Source organism: Balaenoptera ricei, chromosome 10 (genome assembly GCF_028023285.1).
Source record: "Balaenoptera ricei isolate mBalRic1 chromosome 10, mBalRic1.hap2, whole genome shotgun sequence".
NCBI lineage: Eukaryota > Metazoa > Chordata > Mammalia > Artiodactyla > Balaenopteridae > Balaenoptera > Balaenoptera ricei.
Window position 1 is genome coordinate 11,902,672 of NC_082648.1, and position 18,158 is coordinate 11,920,829.

Below are 18,158 nucleotides of genomic sequence, written 5' to 3' on the forward strand. Positions count from 1 at the left end.
CAGCTTCTTCTAGATAGAGTTCTACATCCAGAAGCCGAGAAGGAGAGTGTGTCATTGATGTAAGAGCTTGACTCACGATAGCTATCAGATCTGACTTTCTCATCAGTAAATACTTTTACTTCCCTGGCATATTTAACATGGCCTTGTTTAATATCACTATGGAGGAATAATGTATTTAAAATGAATTTTGATACATTCTGAACCCGGATTTATTTGAAACATTTTGGACCAGAATTGGGTCCTTTAAAAAGCAACATCAATTACCATGTAAACAAGTTAAAATTCTGCTAAAACTGCACAAGTCAAATAGAAGCAGCTTAGAATATCTCTGCTGAACAGATATAAAGAGCAGTATATTAGACTCAGAATTAAGAGAAGAACCACAAGAAGAGATGCCACACTTCCTTTATGTGCCAAGTTGCCTTTTCACTGAGTAAATGGGGTGGAGGGGTGCTGACATGAGTCTGTGTGTTCCCTGTCTGCCTTTGGGATCACTTGGTAAAGGACCAGAGTATGGACCGCCTGCAAGCTGGGAGGTACGACAGAGGTCATAAAAGCCCTTACTTTTCCAGATGAGAACACTGAGGCTTAAAAAGAAAGTGTGGGGAGTTCCCTGGTGGTCCAGTGGTTAGGACTCCACGCTTTCACTGTCCAGGGCCTGGGTTCAATCCCTGGTCGGGGAACTGAGATCCCACAAGTTGCGTGGTGCAGCCAAAAAAACCCAACCAAATAAAAAAGTATGACTTTCACAAGGTCCCAGAACCACTGAGGGCAGAGCCAGTGCTGGAACTCAGTAACTCCCACCCTTCAGCTTTTTAATTGTATCACATTCCTCCACAACCCAGGCCTCGGATCCTCGGGGTGATGGGGAAGATTTGGAGGTGTGCTGGCTGTAGTAAAGGAAGAAGGTCTGGCACTTTCCTGCAAAACAGACAGCCAGTCAACCACAAGCATTCCCAAAACTCATTTAGAGAACCTTCAGAGCATCACGGGAGGTCCTTTCAATTGGTACGATGATGAAATTTGGGAACTTGAAAACCACCCCTTCCGTGCGGCTGGTTAGATTCGCAGGGGCACGTCTGGGGTGGTGGTTCTTTACGTGCCCAGTAGAAGGGTGCAGATTATTTGGAGGCTACATAGACTAATGATAAGACTGGATATTTCGCCATCTTTGCCCTTCATTTTACTGCTTATAGCTGAAAAGTCATATGAGCTTAGAAAATAGTATGTTACCTGAGAGAGAAACTAATGTTGGTGGATAAATGAAGGAAGGGCTATGACTTAACCTGGTGAACTTTGATAACAGGTTTTTGCTGACACAGTATACAGAGTAGGTGTCTTGGAAGTGCTTCCCATAGGTAGGTATTTTTTTCCATTGGTAGAAAAACTTCTATTCTAACCTGTTTCAAAACCCCAAGGAGTACTGTGAAATAAGTGTCTAAGTAGTATCTGGCTCCTACCTGCAGTTTATTTACAATTTTGCTGTAAATATTTATTTTGGATTCTTCTAGGTATCATGCATGTATATTTTAGTTTTCTTTTGCAGATATAAAGAACTTGTATATAAATGATCAAAATGACTTGCCCTGTAGTCACTGTGTATTGCAGGCCTTGCTCTACAATCTTTGGTGATCCAATAGGAACATCTCCCATCTAGTGGTCAACGTGGCACACTGAACCAAGGGTAGGAAAAAATCCATGGTGCTGAGCCAGCTATTTCAAATCGTGTGAGTGTCACTATGGGTTAAAACCATCAGTGATAAAAAAGCTGGGAAGGCAGCTAAATCATCAGGATGTTGTTTTTGTCACAACTCAGCATGAAAGGCCAGGCAAGGACTGATGCATTATATAAAGAACATTCACAGAGCGCTAACAGAAACTGCTATCTCTAAAGTGAATAATAAGGGCTCCAGCTTATGCCCAGGGTACCAATGCCAGGCTGAGGGCACGTGGGTTCTGCATTAGGCTTTCTTCAGGGCCAGATGGCTGAACAGGGCATGTGTGTAACTCCTACCTCCTCATTCAGGCTTATAGAAGAGAAACTATTTCTTTATTTAGAAAACAACTCATATGAGCTCAAAATCACTCCTTTATTAATGTAGAGCTGATATGCTCAATGAGCATGGGTTCAAAATAAAATAATAATTAATGCAAGTAATATATAAAAGTTGTAACTACTATGCATAGTAATAACAACCATGGACGTTCCAGACACTGTGCTAAGTACCTTATATTGTGCACATTATTTTAGAGGATTCTTTGAGCCAGCCTATGATGGGAAACTGAGGCTTGCAGTGTTTAGGTAACTTGTCCAAGGCTGCAGATCACAAGTAGGTGGTGGAACCATGATTTGAAGTCAGGCCTAGCTGACCTCAGTTTCCATGATCTCACCCAACGCGAGACTGCCTCGCTTATCCTTAATCTAAGAGGACAGTTTATCATTCATTAATGAGCAGAGAACATTACCTCTCACTTGTGACAGTTGTGGGTCCCTTGGTCCAACCTATTTCCCAGCTGTTCACATCTTAATTTCTTGCTTATCTTAACATTTCTTAGGTATTACCTGAGGACCAACACTTATAAAACGTTAAACTGGGATTTCAACCTTAATTTCTTTCTCTTCTGTCATGGTTGTAATATTGTTTCACAAAATAGAGATCAGCCCGTAGATGCCTGTGTGATGAGACACCCGGGGAGAGTGGGACCATACCTTCTCCACTAAAGATGCTCCCACTTCTTGTAATTTGGCCTCTACTTTGAGGCAGACAGAAGAAAGCAAAGGAACTAACACTTAGTGCCTGAAAATGCCTTAAAGCTCACAGATTCTGTAGGAAAACTTTAATTTCCATTTTTGGACTGGGGACAGACAGTGACTGGCCTAAGGTCCCAGACTTAGCAGAAGTGGCCAAGAGGTGTTGGAACCCAGGTCACTTTAACTCTACCGTCCATGCTCCTTCCATGGCACCACACAGCCACTGGAAAACAACCTCTTTCTTCTAGCTATTTAGACAGTGCAAACCAGGACAAGGCTTAGCAAGGTACATGAATTTTTTAAAAAATATATTTTCTCATATTTTATTGTGCAATATAAACGTGACTAAAATGCACTAAGTAACAACATGTTATATTTAAATCAGCACTAAATTAAAATGTTTGGTAGGAAATAGCGTAGTTTATTTTAATACACTCCAACTCAGTATGAAGGTGAGCAGTTTATTTCTGAATGTTTAGAGATTTTTAACTATAGCTTATTATTGAAACAAACAAATTTTTTGGTCTCTTTCTTCACCTTTGATTTTTAAAAATTCTTCTTCTTTAGTTCACAGTGTCATAGAAATGTAAAATAAGACTGATAGAAACCACTCTAAAACATATGACTTTATATACATAAAAAATTCAATAATGTTGTCACAACCCCTAATACAGTATGATTCTTATTTATTTACTAGCATCCAGAATAAATACATGTTCTGTACATATTAAATTGTTGAAGTATATCTAGAGCAGTGCTTGTAAAAGCGGGGATACATGCATTTTTAAACCCGACAATCTGTTGAAGAATATGCAAAAGGGACCAATCCTATATAAATACAGAGAAAACCAATGCTAGACAAATATGCTTTGGCTTTCAGCCTTAAGGGCTGAGCGTGTCTGTGGAGTCTGGGAAATCACGTCCGCGGGAGGACTTCCTTACCTTGGGAGCAACATAAAATTAAGTCTGTCAGCCCTGTCCCTCTCTGCCTTGTACAGCTGTGTCCTTTCTTCCACCAGATGTTCCAGGTTTCGGGAATACAGCTGTAGACGTCGGATCAAGGTATCCATATAAGTTTCATTTTTTTGGTCATGGAAAAGGCTGTAGGTAGTGATAGATGAAGAGGTCTCCATATTATTAAGAAAACATGAACATCCATTAAAACAATAGGCAAATATCATAAACAGGTAATTAAACAAAGAAAGAATAAAAATGACCAACAAATGTAGCAAAAATTTTTAACCTGAGGAAGGATCAAAGAAATAGAAATAACATTTAAAAAAAGAAAAACAAATGTTAGCACAATGGTAATCAATGTAGGTAAGATGGAAGAAAAATATACATTACAGCCTTTCTGGAGGGAAATCTGGTAAAATGTGTCATAAGCTTTAAGAATGCTTATGCCGATTGGCCCATCAACCCTACTTCTAAGAATTATCTGAAGGAAACAATCATGCACGTGCTGAAAGTTAACTACAAAGAAAGCCACAGTATTCTTCACAAGCAAACATTTAAAAATAACCTACATGTGTAACAAAAAGTGATTAAAATATGCAACGATGGAATATGAATGTATCATTAAACACAAATTAGAATTGTGATACACACAAAGATGCTACCTCTATATTATTAAGTGAAAAAAGCCAGTTTATAAAACAGCAAAAATTATCATCCCATTTTTAGTTTTTGAAAACTGGTGGTCATCTATTGAAAACCAGGTGATGTTTTTACTTTCTTGTTTGCTTATTCAAATTTTCTAAAATTTTAATAAGGAGCAACTTGCAATAAAGGGAAATATAAGAAAAGGACCAAGAAAAGTAAAGCTGAGCCTTACATAGTATCTCCTCAGACAGAGTCAGGGTCCTAGAGCAAGAGCCCTAACTCTGGAGTATTTTGTTAGATCAAGACAACTTAGATGAGATGGCAGCTTTTCGTGACCCTGTGACACGCCTAGGTGCAGAGCCCAGTCGGGAAACACACTGAGTCCCGCACAGCTGTTGTGAGGACTGGCGACAACGTTCATGACACAACCGAAGGGATGAATAGATCATACCGTTTCATTATCACAACACCAATTACAAGTTGCCGTTTCTGTACTCAAAAAGATGGACTACATCGTAATCCCCTTGGTGTGGGGCGGGATGTCTGTTAAAAATTCAGTACTTTTCTGAGTCCTATCACAGACCTATATGACTGGAAACCGCTAGGTTTGGGATTAAGAGAAATATTTAACAAGGTCCCTAGGAGATTCTTACCGGAAACCATTATGGAGTCTAGTTGGGTAGAAAGAGTGAGGGAGCAGGTGTAAGGGATGGATTATCTTATTTCATGATGAATTGATTCAATTAAAACAGTTTTCCTCAACCTTGGCTGTGTATTTTAATCACTTGAGGAGCTTATTTAAACTCCTGATGCCAGCCTGCACCCAGATCAATTACACCAGACTCTCTAGGGTAGGACTCTGGCATCAGTAGTTTAAAAATCTCCCCAGGTGATTTCAGTGTGCTGCCAAGTTGAGAACCACCATATTAAAGGCTAAATATCAGGGGCCTAGTTTTATCTTCACGAGCTTACATTTCATCTGTCACACATACAATCTCATCTGCTCTTAGTAACACGTCTGGGAAGAAATGAAAATAATAAATCATTTATTATTTCCTGCTCCTTTTCCACATATGACGGTTTAGATCAAACAGTCAATGGCCACACTTTCATTGTCTTCACTCTACCCCATCTCGGTCCTGGGCTTTATTTAGCTTTATCTGTGTCTTTGACTTGACGAGAACTACAGAAAGAGCTGGAAGGAACTGCAGAAATCATCTTGTTCATTCTAATTTTACTAGCAACAAAACTGATACCCAGTTCGGGTGTTTTGCCCAATGTCCCACAGCTAGCTATTATTAGATCCTAGCCTAGAAACTGGATCTCCTAACTCTTACCTCAGAGCTATTTTTCTCACCCTGCATTGTATCTAACTGAAAACATGGGAAATCTAAAATTCAGTCTTACTGGATAACTGTATGTTACTTTTTATGATCCTGAATTTAGAATCCGATTCATGGCTCAAGTGCTTAAGGCCAAAGTTGCTGATCTTAAGATTTTAAAACTGTAAGAAACTTTTTGATCTTCAGAATTATCCAGGGTTTTGTGAAGATTTGTACTAGACTTCTAAATCCTGATTACCTGCAGAAGGGTCAGGGAACTATATTTTTAACAGATCAGTCAGAATTTATTTTCTAATCAGGCAAGTTTTGCCCTTGAGGATAGTACTTAACGTTTCAAGTGATTATTCCCCCAAGAAAATGGTCTGTTCGTCTCCATACCATTTTAATTTTTTTGAGACAGGTATTGTAGTCTGTGATTTTTCATTAGAAAAGACATTCTCATACTTAGCTGCCACTGAATGTCAGCTCTTATTAAAAAAACCTGAAATTAGAGGAGAAAAGTAAAAATTTCAGCCATACCCAAATATCTTGGCCAGTGTATTCTCAATTTTCTTGAAGTCTGGCCTCTTTTCTGGATCTTCCTCCCAGCAGGTTTTGACAAGTAGATAGACCTGGAAGAAAGAAGAGGTGGAAGTGAAGTAAGTCGGAAGAAGAAAGACAAATACCATATGATATCACTTATAGGTAGAATCTAAAATACGGCACAGATGAACCTATCTACAAAACAGAAACAGACTCACAGACATAGAGATCAGACTTGTGGTTGCCAAGGGGCGGGCAGGGAGGGAGAGGGAGGGACTGGGAGTGTGGGGTTAGCAGATGCAAACAATTACATTTAGAATGGATAAACTACAAGGTCCTACTGTACAGCACAGGGAACTTTATTCAGTATCCTGTGATAAACCATAATGGAAAAGAATATTAAAAAAAGAATATATATGTGTATAAGTGAGTCACTTTGCTGTACAGCAGAGATCGGTACAACATTGTTAATCAACTATACTTCAATAAAAACAAACAAACAAACAAACAAATAAATAAATAGAAGAAGAGGTGCATTAGCTTAGAGGGTGGTATCCTATCCTATTCTGTTCTGGGTTGGGAGTAACTGAAGTAGAGACTATTTTTAAAACATCTCAACTCTGACAACGAGGATGAAACGGCCCAGCTCCCTGTGGTGTATCTCAATCACTGCCGCCTGCACTACCTTGCCTCACCCTTCCCTTTGATCCTAAACTAAGGAAACCGGCGATGCTGATTTGGACCAGGTGGGGTTGATGGGAGAGACAAAGTGCTTTACGGACGGACGTTTGCAGGCTTTGTGCGGGGGGATGGCAATAAACAGCTGGGCTCTGTGAGTACGAGGCAAGTGACTCTAAATGAGTGAGGCTCTATGACGTTAGTTTTCAACCATGCCTGACCGTGGAATCGTCTGGGGAGCGTTCACAAAGCTTCTTATGATTTCGGGAGATTCTGAATTAACTGGTTTGTGAAGGCGCCTTGTTAGGGTTCTCAGATATAGCAAATAGAAATACAGGACACCCAGTTAAACTTGAATTTCAGATAAACAACGAATAGTTTCTTTAGCCTAAGTATGTCCCAGATGTTGCACGGCCAAAGGACACTCATCTGTACATTTTTAAGTTCCCCAGGCGATGCAACGCGCAGCTGCGGTGAAGACAAGCGAGGAAGGGGAGGTGCGGAGGGAGAAGGAGACGCGAGGAAGCCTGCGGAACCGTCTCTCGTTCGATACCACTTGTTTGCAGCTTTTGTGGGATCAAAAAGCATGGTGAAAACCATTTGTTTTAAATAATAAAGTTTGTTCTTCACTCTGACCCCAAACAGGATCACAAATGGTACTAGATACAGTCCCTGCCTGCGTTCTTTTGCCTTAACGAGAGTCCCTGGGGAGGGACAGGACCGCGGTATGGAACCGTGGTTGCCAGTATTCACCACTAGGTGATGTCCTGCCTGGGAAAACGATCTGCTGGCTGATGCCTCAGCAAAGAAGGGACAGAAGCACTGACAAATGGGCTGATACGGCACCGCCCGTGAAACAGCAGATGTTCTTCAGGCATTGCCAAGTCTTGGAGTTTCGGGCCTGTATTCTGTTGGAACCAGCTACTAGATAATGCAATCGAATTCCTCATACCCAATTCCAGAACCATCCAGCCACACGAGTGAACTGATGAGGAGGATGCTTTGGTGAAAGAGGTTGTAAACAACATGTGGATATACTCAGGCTGGAAAAGAGGGCTTGAGAAGAGAGATGCTGATGTGTGGGGAGGGATCCCAGGATCCAGAAAAGCAGGAGGAAAGGAAGGCATGAGGAGAAGCAAGGATAGAAGCAGATGTAGCTCAGAACCCTGGGGAACAACCTGCCTTTAATGCGGAAAAAGAGAGAGAGAAGTAAAAATGGCCCATTCATGCCCAGCAGAGTCTGGCCATAACCGCAGCTGGCAGGTTGCCTGCAAATTAAAGCAAAATATTTTTATCTTTATCCTGCAAGGAACTAAAGTTTAAAAAAAAATTTTAAAGACCATAAATATTTTTTAAACATTTACTTACCATCTTCTGGATTATAAAAGCGCAGATAAAATTCTAAAGAAAAAAATTAGAATTTTTTTTCCCACAGGCCTTGAAGGCCTTTGTGAGGGATTACAAAAAAATTAAGCAGATACAGAGAAAATCTCCATTTTCTTCAGAGGAAGGATAGAAAGAGTGAAAGTACATTTCCCTACTGTTTCTAGATGTTGGCATATTTTTTTTTTTAATCAGGAGGTAGTATTTATAAGCTTAATATGGTTATCACATGGAATCTTGCTCTTTTAGCTCCTAAAAATCGAGAATGTAATGTGTACTTGAATTCCTTCCTGAGTTGGGAGTATGGTAGGCCGATAGCGGCTCCCAAGGGTGTGTCCCAACCCCTGGAACCAGTTACCTTATTTGGAAAAAGGGTCTTTGCAGATGTGATTAAGTTAAGGGTCTTGCGATGGGGAGATAATCTGGATTATCTTGATGGGCCTGATTGTAATCACATGTATCCTTATATAGGAGGGAAGTAGAGGGAGGTTAGACAGACAGAAGAGGAGAATGTGGCCTGGAAGCAGAGATTAGAGCATTGTGGCCACAAGCCAAGGAATGTCAGTAGCCACCAGAAGCTCCTGGAAGGAGCAAGGAATGGATTCTCCCCTAGAACCTCTGGAAGAAGCATGACCTTCTGACAACTCATTTCACACTTCTGGCCTCCAGAACTGTAAGTGTATACATTTCTGTTGTGTTAATCCACGAAGTTTGTGGTCCTCCTGCCGCGGCCCAGAAAAACTCCATGCAGGGAGATATACTCACTTCCAGCTCTTTTTCCTCTGCTGTTTCCAGGAACAGATCAGGGCGGAAGGGTTTCGCTCCGTCGGAATTCTCCACTCTGAAAATCTTCTCTGGTGGGGTAGGAAGAATTCAAATTACAAGAAAGAATGCAGCGTGAAGGAATTTTAGCAGCAGCCGCCAGACTCTGAATTGGTTCACCGACCCTGGGTGGGTACCTAGTGGGAGCGTGGCAGAGCCTAGGCCAGCACTTGACAGACAGATGTGAATGAATGGATGATCCACCAGGCGAAGGGGTCTCATGCCCCCTTATACCCAGGAGGTTACCTTAAGTTAAGGCTACTAACCGTTTAAAACTTAACTCAGAGACCACTGTCTTAGGGAGGCTTCCTCTGACCAAGACGTTAGCCTGTCCTTCCTATATCCCTTAGCCACCTCCATCCCCCAGACAGGTAAGAGCTGGCACATAATAGGTGCTCAGTAAAGCGAGGATTGGATGAACAGAAGGAGACATTTCCCCCCTGAGAGGACATGTGACAAAACTATAGATCTGCTCTTAGTAAGAACTAAAATATGTGTTATCCCGCTAGAGTGATCTAGTTCAGGTGTGAAACAGATACACGTCTCTTATTGGAATCAGAAGGAAAGCAAGAAATTGTAAGGCGAGATTCTCTAACTCACAAAAATGCTGACGGTAGTGGCAGCTGGCAGTGGTGTATTGTCCTATGCTTTTCAGAGCCCTCTAACGTTCATACTGTCACTGAATCCCTCCAACTACCCCGTGGAGTGTGGAGGGTGGATGTGACATTGCTTTTGCAGATGAGGGACTGAGATGTGGTCACAGAAACTTCGGGGTCTCAGTCAGCCTAGAATTCCTGCTGGGTCCCAGAGAAGGCCCCCGAAGGGTCAGACTCTCACCCTTCTGGTCCCGACAGCTGAACGTGTAGAAGGTTTCTCTCCGCAGGATGATCTCCTGGGCGATGATCCCATAGCTGTACACGTCTCCTTTCTGCGAGATGTTGGCTTGGCGAAGGTGCTCCGGGGCAGTCCACAGGTCTGTGCATTCAGCATTGAGATCGCGAGGTTGAGGGGGGTGAGCGGCCCAGAGGTCCCCAACTTGCTTTTATTTTTAAGTCCCTCTACCACGCTGATGCTGGTAATGGGGCAGAACACACACTTGCCTCCCAAGCTGACTAGGTAATGCCAGGATTTGGGTGAGGAAATATGGCAATGCCTTCCCTAAAACTGCTTGGATCATAGGCCTGAAAACCCTCAAGGTCTACCTAGACTAGCACCTGGGGTACAGGAAGCGCTCAGTAAATATTTGTGGGGTGAATGCAGTAGAATGTAAGAGGCCGACGATTTAATAGCTTACGGAACGTATGGCATAAACCTATGAAAGCCTCTATAAATATTTTAAAACTATATATTTATATATTTTATGTAATATAGAACATTATAAATACATATATTTATAATTTATAATGTTTCCTAAAAGAAAATAAAGACAGAACATTTGAACAAAGAGACCACCACTGATATTTTCTGGGTGTGACATACTGGCAGCCATGAAGTCAGCTATTATCCACGGATGTGTTTTCTTTGGAGGTCGCGGTATTATTTAGAAATAGAATGCATACACTTTACTCACATTTTACTAGTGTGCCTGCTATTCCTAGTGCTTTCCATCAAGTCTATTTCACACGAGCGAAGCACTCCTGTGTCCTGTGTTTGGCTCCTATAGACACTTGGGTTTTGGACCCCTATCACATATCTTATGTATAATAATGAGGGCATACAATGAATTATCCTCCAACATCCCTTGGAAGTTTTCCAGGATCACCTAGCTCCTTGCAGACTTTCTGAGATTTCTACCTTCAGCATTTTCAATTAAATAAACCTACAGATTCGTGTGTTTTCAGTACGGTGAGATGCTTATGATGAAGCACACTTTCCTCATTTAGTTTTCCATCCAACTGTTCACTGCCTTTTTGAATTTATATCTTGTGAATTCATGTGGCTTGTGATTCATGAACAACCGATCCTAATGGTTAAACTTGTGGGAAGGGAAATAAATCTACTTATGCTAAAATTTCCGATAACCGACCCCACAGATAGGTAGGTATAACTGGGTGATGTTCAGAAGGATAGGATTTGGCCTGCAGTTCATCTGATGCTGTGTCATGGTGAGTCATTTCATGAAGGTGAGTCATTTCGTGAAGGAGGTTTGCTCACTCCATGATGAGCACTGCTTGGCACACAGTAGGTCCTCAACAAGCACTTACTAGATTGAGTCCAATGTCCTAGCATCCTTGACATGACTGAAGAAGTGGGGGGCAGAACTGTAATTTTTCATCTATTAAGGGAAAACTAGAGGATTGCAAAGTAGGATTAGAGGCAGAATTTAGTTTTTGGATCCAGGTAGTATTTTGAGGCGTATATGAGCCCTAGCCTTCTGAGGCTGTTTAACCCTGAATTCTAGTAAAGAACAGGTGAATGTTCAACATGAAAAGCCCTTTATACTTTACAAATCACTTTTTTTGTGTGTTACTTTTTTGATCCTCATCACAATCCTGAAAGGGGTAAGTATGAATGTATTTTACTGATAAGACTTTTTTCTTATCCTCATCATTTCTTATCAATATCACAGATAAATGAATGAAGTCTAGAATTGGGAAGTGGGTCTTCAGCCTTGTACTCTATCTTCTTGGGCAAATCTCTTAACCTCTCTGAGCTTCAATTCTGTCTTCTACAAATGAAGGGGGTTGGATCAGATGATTTCTAAGATCTCTTACTGCTCTAACTTCTGTATTTTTTCACGCAGTCCTGCTTCCACAAGCCAATAACTTCTTCATGATTTCTCCCTGATATCAAGGGACACACAAATGAAGGAAATCCAGAGGAGATTTGTTCAACTCGACAAGCATGCACTGAACACTGAGAAGGGGGTAGTGCTGGAGAATGACCCAGCTGATGTCTCTTACAACTCCAAGTGTTTATTTTCTGACCAGTATCACCATTTCCTGAGCACCTTACATGGACTTGTGAGAAAAAAAAATTTTTTTAAGTGGGAAACTAGCAAAAATTTCATTCATGACAGACCTTTTCTTGGAGGTAAAATGGAATTGCAGCCAAAATCAGTGATCTTCACCACCATTCTACTATCCACCACGCAATTGGTGGATTTCAGACGACCGTGGACCTCTGTCTTGCTGGAGTGCAGATATGACATCCCCTGTAGTTTTTCAGATAACAGGAAAACAAAGAGATATGACACTTTTCAGCAGCTCCATTATTTTAAGGAAAGAAATGACGTTTTGAAATTATTTTGGCATGCAAATAGAATCACCATCAAACTTTAAATTTAATTCCATTAAGTTTAACTTTCAAAATGTTGTTAGAGCCCCAATATTTGCCTAAGCACTGCATCTAGTTTTGAAGTCTATTTAGGTGACACAGTAAAAGGCAATTGTCTAAAGACTCTGTTTAGTAGTTGTATATAATATGAAGCAAAGATTGATCCTATTTTTTTAAAGCGTTCCTGCTTACCACTTATTCTGTCTGTGACCTTGGGTATGTCTCTAGTCCTCTGCTACCTCAATTAAAAAATATGAATAAGGCCTTGCCTTCCTGAAGGGAGGGGTGAGGCTAGATTGTTTCCTAAAGTCTAAACGGTTTCATTCTATTTTGAAATAGAATGTTTCATCCTGTTTTGAAAGAGGAAGCCCTTTTTGGGCTGATGTGCCTCCCCCTGCTGGCCAAAGGTGGTATTGCAGAAACTGGTGTTCGGCCTTGATCCCAGGGATGGAATGTACCAAATAAGGTATTGTGTCACATTTTTTCCAACTGATTCTGATCCTATGTGACTTTCAAGTGATTTAAGACTGTATCACATAGCTTACTCTCGGGACTCACTTTTCTTCATTCTTGAATGGGGCCCTAGTTACTGGTATCCACTTCCTTTTCATAGCACATCTGGGAAATATACATGTCCAGATTTATTATTGCCTCATGCAAGACGAATGCCTGCCCTTAATATTCTCTCTTATGAAGATGAGGATTCAGTCATCTTCTCTGAGACCTTATGTGATTTTTTTACTTCCAGCAAATCCGTGAAAATGTGTGCCCCAAGCCCAGTGTAGAAAGAATTTAATAATAAAAATAATAATGGCCAACGTATATTGAATATCTACTCGTCAGGTCTTATTCGGAGCACATGCATTGCTTCATAAAATCCTCACAACAACCCTATGACATAGGTACTATTTTTATTATCATTTTACAGATGAAGAGACCAATGCAATAGCTTGCTAGATCTGTTTTCCCAGATTTAACTTTCATAAATGTCTTTTGTGTCTGTGGGTCTCTTACCTTAGCAATGTCATACAAGACAGAGATCTTAAACTCCCAATCCATGAATGTACCATCAGGATAGGAAATTGTGTCATTTAAAACTTCCTGAGCAGGAGAAAAAGAAGAAGATGAATTGGCTGAAGGAGGCTTTTGTGGAAAGACTCTTAGAGACAAATAATGACTTTCTGATCATGAGGCCTTGGGCTCAGGAACAAGTTGGAACTCCATTGTCCTAGTTTTCCTGAACACGTGTTTCTTTTCTCTCTGATTTAAGAAACATTAGGTGGTTCTTATCCCAAGGAGATGAGCAGGAGATGACCATAGATCCAATATACCGGTTCTTCCACCAGGAGTAAAGGCATGAGTAGGCACCTGCCAGGAGAGTGGGCTGGTGGGCTAAGCCACAGGCTCTGTCTCGTCAAAATTACCCTAGTGTTTTTCAACAAGGAATTGCTATTAGGAAATTCTTTCATTAGGCTATGTTTTCACTTACATGATCAATTGTATCCATTGGCTTAATACCTCTAAGTGTTTCTTCCGTTTACTAAGTCCTCTGTCGTTAAGACAGAGCACTTGGACTTTCGCGGTAACTGTAGGACCTAGAATTTTGAACTCACAGTATTAATGTGATAATGGGTTCTATCAAGATACAGGGTTTTAACTAAGCTGAAAACTATTCTTCACAGTAAAACTCTAAACAGCACCCTAACTGAGAACCTAACAATAGTTTCTTGTTTGGGGAAAAAGCCCAGTTTTAATTCAGGTACTGTACCAATAGTTTCCAACAGAGGGTCCAAAGCCGTCAGTCATTTCAGATAAGGGGCTGTGGGTAGCAGGCCAAGTTAAGGGAGAGGAGTTCTGAGCAGACAGACCCTAAGTAACTCTTTCCTTGAGCACTGACATTTTTTACGTTTTTATTTGTTTACTATCTCTTCTCCTTATGAAAATGTCAACTCTGTGATAATTTTCATTTACTGGTGTATCTGCAACATCTTAGTAAGTGTCTGGCACAGAATAGATGTTCGATAAATGTTTATTGCATTAATGAATCAACTGTTCCTAAACAAGGTTAGCCAAGGTTAGCCTTTTATATGCTGTATATTTTTTTAAACTAATTCATTAATTTATTTTTGGGCTGCGTTGGGTCTTCCTTGCCACGCGCGGGCTCTCTCTAGTTGCGGCTAACGGGGGCCACTCTTCATCGTGGTGCGCGGGCTTCTCATTGCGGTGGCTTCTCTTGTTGTGGTGCGCGGGCTCTGGGCACGCGGGCTTCGGTAGCTGTGGCGGGCGGGCTCAGTAGTTGTGGCTCACGGGCTTAGTTGCTCCGCGGCGTGTGGGATCTTCCCGGACCAGGGCTCGAACCCGTGTCCCCTGCATTGGCAGGCGGATTCTTAACCACTGTGCCACCAGGGAAGTCCCGGTTGCTGTATATTTATAAGATTGGAAGCATATTGTTTTTACTCTGTCTAGGGAGAGACTTTCTCATTTGTTTCCCCCCAAACGTAGTTTCTGATGGGATTTGCCATGGGTTGAGGCCTAAAAGGATTACATCAGGGAGGGGAATGTAGTTTGCAAAGGCACAGCCTTTGCTTTGAGGTTCATGATACAAAGGAGTGGATAAGTTTCCTGTAGAAGCTTCTGTGTGGTCTGCTCCCAGTCAGCAATGCCAGACGGGGGTGGCGGGGGCCCAGGACCACTCAGGTAATTGAAGTTTCCCACCATAGGGCAGAGAGCCAAACACACTACGCATATGATATCTAAATGTTGGCTGGGCATTTTAGGGATTAAAAGACCATGTGAAACCCTTTGACCAGGCTCTGTTAATTGGTAATTTCTGTTGCATTGAGATCAAATGAATCAGATATGGTCTAGCCTTTGTATGGAAAACACTGAATTTTGAAAGACCTGAAATTGTTATTATTAGGAATGTGTTTATTTTATTATATCAGCAGCAATTTAAACGATCACTATCAGCATCAATTAAAATGATCATATGGTCTTTCTCCAAAGACCTTTTGATATGATGCATTAGAGTAATATTTTTTCCATTCGTAGAATTAACCGTATCTAGTTGTATTACACTTTTCATATACAACTGGCTTAGTTACCAGTATTTTATTTATAATTTTTCCATTTACATTCATAAATGCAATTAGTCTTTAATCACACTTAAGTATCAACTTTATGCTAGCCTTGCTGAATGTTAAATGAACTTAGAAGACGTTCATGTTTTCGTTTAACTTTATAACAGTATTTACATAGATGATGAGAATTATTCACTGAAGTTTAGAAAAATTAAGCTGAATCTGGTTTTCTTTGTAATGGGAGTGTTAATTTCTATTGTTACTGACCTCCTTAAGTTTGTACTTCTTGAGTCAAGTTTTCATGATTATATTGTTTCTGAAGTTTTTCCTTTTTTTCTTAGATTTTTTTTAACTTAATAGTCATGACATTCTTTCATAATTGAAAGCATCTTTTTCGTAGCTTTATTTTTTTAAATTTTCACTTTTGTGTATTTTTATGTTTGTTTTAGAGATTTAATTAGAAGTATGAGAAGCTTGTATGTTTTGTAGTTTTTTTAAAAAATAAACAACTCATGAATGCACTTTAAAAATTTACCAGTTTTATAGTAATTGAATTGTGAAGGTTTCCTTTCCTTAGGCCATAGTTATTCTTCTAAATTTTGCATTGAATACTTAGATTTTTTTTTTAAGAGAGAATAGCATTTAGGGATATAATTTTTTTCTTTGAAGATAGATTTGAGTTTATACCACACATACATTTTTAAAGCTACATTCTTTTTTTTTTTTTTTTTCTTTTTTGGCCACGCTGCGTGCGGCATGCAGGATCTTAGTTCAGGATCCAACTCGTGCCACCTGCAGTGGACTTGCGGACTCCTAACCACTGGATTGTCAGGGAACTCCCTCTTGTGTTTGTCTTTTTTTTTTTTTTAATTGAAGCTTATTGAACAAAAATATTTAAGTTATTAGTTCAGCATTTTTTATTATCTTAAAATTTTATTGAATTATGAATGTATGGACCTCTTTGAAGCTGCTGCTGCCCCCAGTATTAGTACTCTGGCTTTGTTGGGGAAAACATTGAGGTTTTTAAGAGATAAGAGGTCGGAAAGGAGCCCATAGGTAGGGCGACCACAATTCCTGGTTTGCTTGGGGCCAGTTGCAGTTTATGTCTGCTGTTACAACATAATTATTTTGGTACCCCCTTTCATTCTCAAAGGATCCTGAGAATGAAATTATATGGTCACCCTACCCAAAGGTATTTAAAAGGCTGAAAGCTCTTGTCACATATGCCTAGAAAGTGCTCAAGGTGCGGAGCAAATATTTCGATGCTCTTTGAAGCAACTGTCCTGGTTTCCTTCCTGCTCCTCCCCTTTTCCTCAACACCTGACTTTGTCTTTTGTATGAATGCTTCTGTGTATGCCTGCCCTTCTGAACTAGCCAATGATTTGATATTCTTAGCTCGATACTTGGTTCTTCCCAAGAACTTGCCTCAGTCCTGTCTTTCTTTTTCTGCTTTGGACTTGTTCAACAAGAATTCCTGACCCCATCTGGCAACTCCTGGGTCATCCTCAATCCTTCCCAAGGGAGACAATGGTAGGATTTAGACAGCAGAACTAGGACTTAGGAACAAGCCTCCTTGCTATCGTAATGACCATCCAGTTTTCTTTTAATACAAAAGCAAGTATGCAAGTAAAATAAAATGAATCAAGAGGCAATCACATTCCACATCTGTCCTTTGTTTTTTCAAGTCTACACTCCTGAATATTTTTTAGCTAGTTTTCTCATAAAGATATAATATGGATGATTGACAAAATCTGAGTGATCTAGTTTGACAAGCATATGGGCCCATACACTTTTCCTGATAACGCTCTGATATTATTTCACTGAGTGAGCCTTTAAAATTGCTACTAAATATTTGTTTTTGCATATGGTTGGCTAGTTAGGGAATTGGAAACGATCCTGGTTCCTTACCCGGAGGGATCCTCTCTCGCAGTACTCAATCACCCCAAAGATCATGGAATCAAGCTTCACCGTGCCGTAGAACTTGGTTAGGTTGTAATAGTCAATCTGAAGCAACTGAGATATAACATGTTTATTTACAAAGCAAGTCAGCCAGAAAGGAGCGCCTAAGTAAAAACTAATATGTTAATAAAACATGCCGTGTCTCAGATCTCTGGGAAGATGTATTGTTCTTGATACAATGAAGTGTCAGTTCATTTCCTACTGCACTTGGCATTACATCTTACCCCACAGCCTTTCTTTTGTCAGCAAGGGGACTTGAATACAAACCTTTGACTACTCTCAAATCACATCAGGACCACTTTCTAGGACATGCCAGCATGTTTTACACCATCAAACATCACTCTTCAACATATTTTGGTAGAATTTTCAGCGAGTATGGTCACCCATTTCTTGGTCTGAGGGCTTCTCTGTCAGCATCCCCAGTAACATCTTGCTCCAGCAGGGACCTCAATGCTTGGGGAAAATGGAGTGAAGCTATTTCTCACTTAAAGGTTTTAAGTAAGGGACGCATACCTTGTTCAAGTCTATCTTCTGTTTCTCGGTGAAATTGCCATCGTTGTGCTTGAGATCCTTTAGAATCACTCGCTGCAAAGATCCATTGAATTAAGGAGATAATGTAGCATGACCACTCATATGCATGTTATAATAATTTGCTCACGTGTCTATCTTTCCACAATACCGTAAGCTCTAGAGAGCGGTAACACTTTAATTGCTGTTTATATCCTTGGTGCCTAGTGCCTG

At 40.5% G+C, this 18,158-nt stretch overlaps 1 protein-coding gene across 1 annotated transcript in view; it reads right to left on the bottom strand.

The window, feature by feature from the left end:
* GUCY2C (guanylate cyclase 2C) overlaps window positions 1-18,158 on the bottom strand; it is a 72,046-nt gene that overhangs the window by 12,848 nt on the left and 41,040 nt on the right. The window contains exons 14-21 of the mRNA XM_059934499.1: window positions 17,931-18,002; window positions 17,367-17,471; window positions 13,393-13,479; window positions 12,124-12,256; window positions 9,940-10,077; window positions 9,046-9,134; window positions 6,217-6,308; window positions 3,695-3,853 (exon numbers count right to left, since the gene is read on the bottom strand). Of these exons, the coding sequence (XP_059790482.1) occupies window positions 3,695-3,853; window positions 6,217-6,308; window positions 9,046-9,134; window positions 9,940-10,077; window positions 12,124-12,256; window positions 13,393-13,479; window positions 17,367-17,471; window positions 17,931-18,002 (875 nt within the window). The remainder of the gene's footprint in view (window positions 1-3,694; window positions 3,854-6,216; window positions 6,309-9,045; window positions 9,135-9,939; window positions 10,078-12,123; window positions 12,257-13,392; window positions 13,480-17,366; window positions 17,472-17,930; window positions 18,003-18,158) is intronic.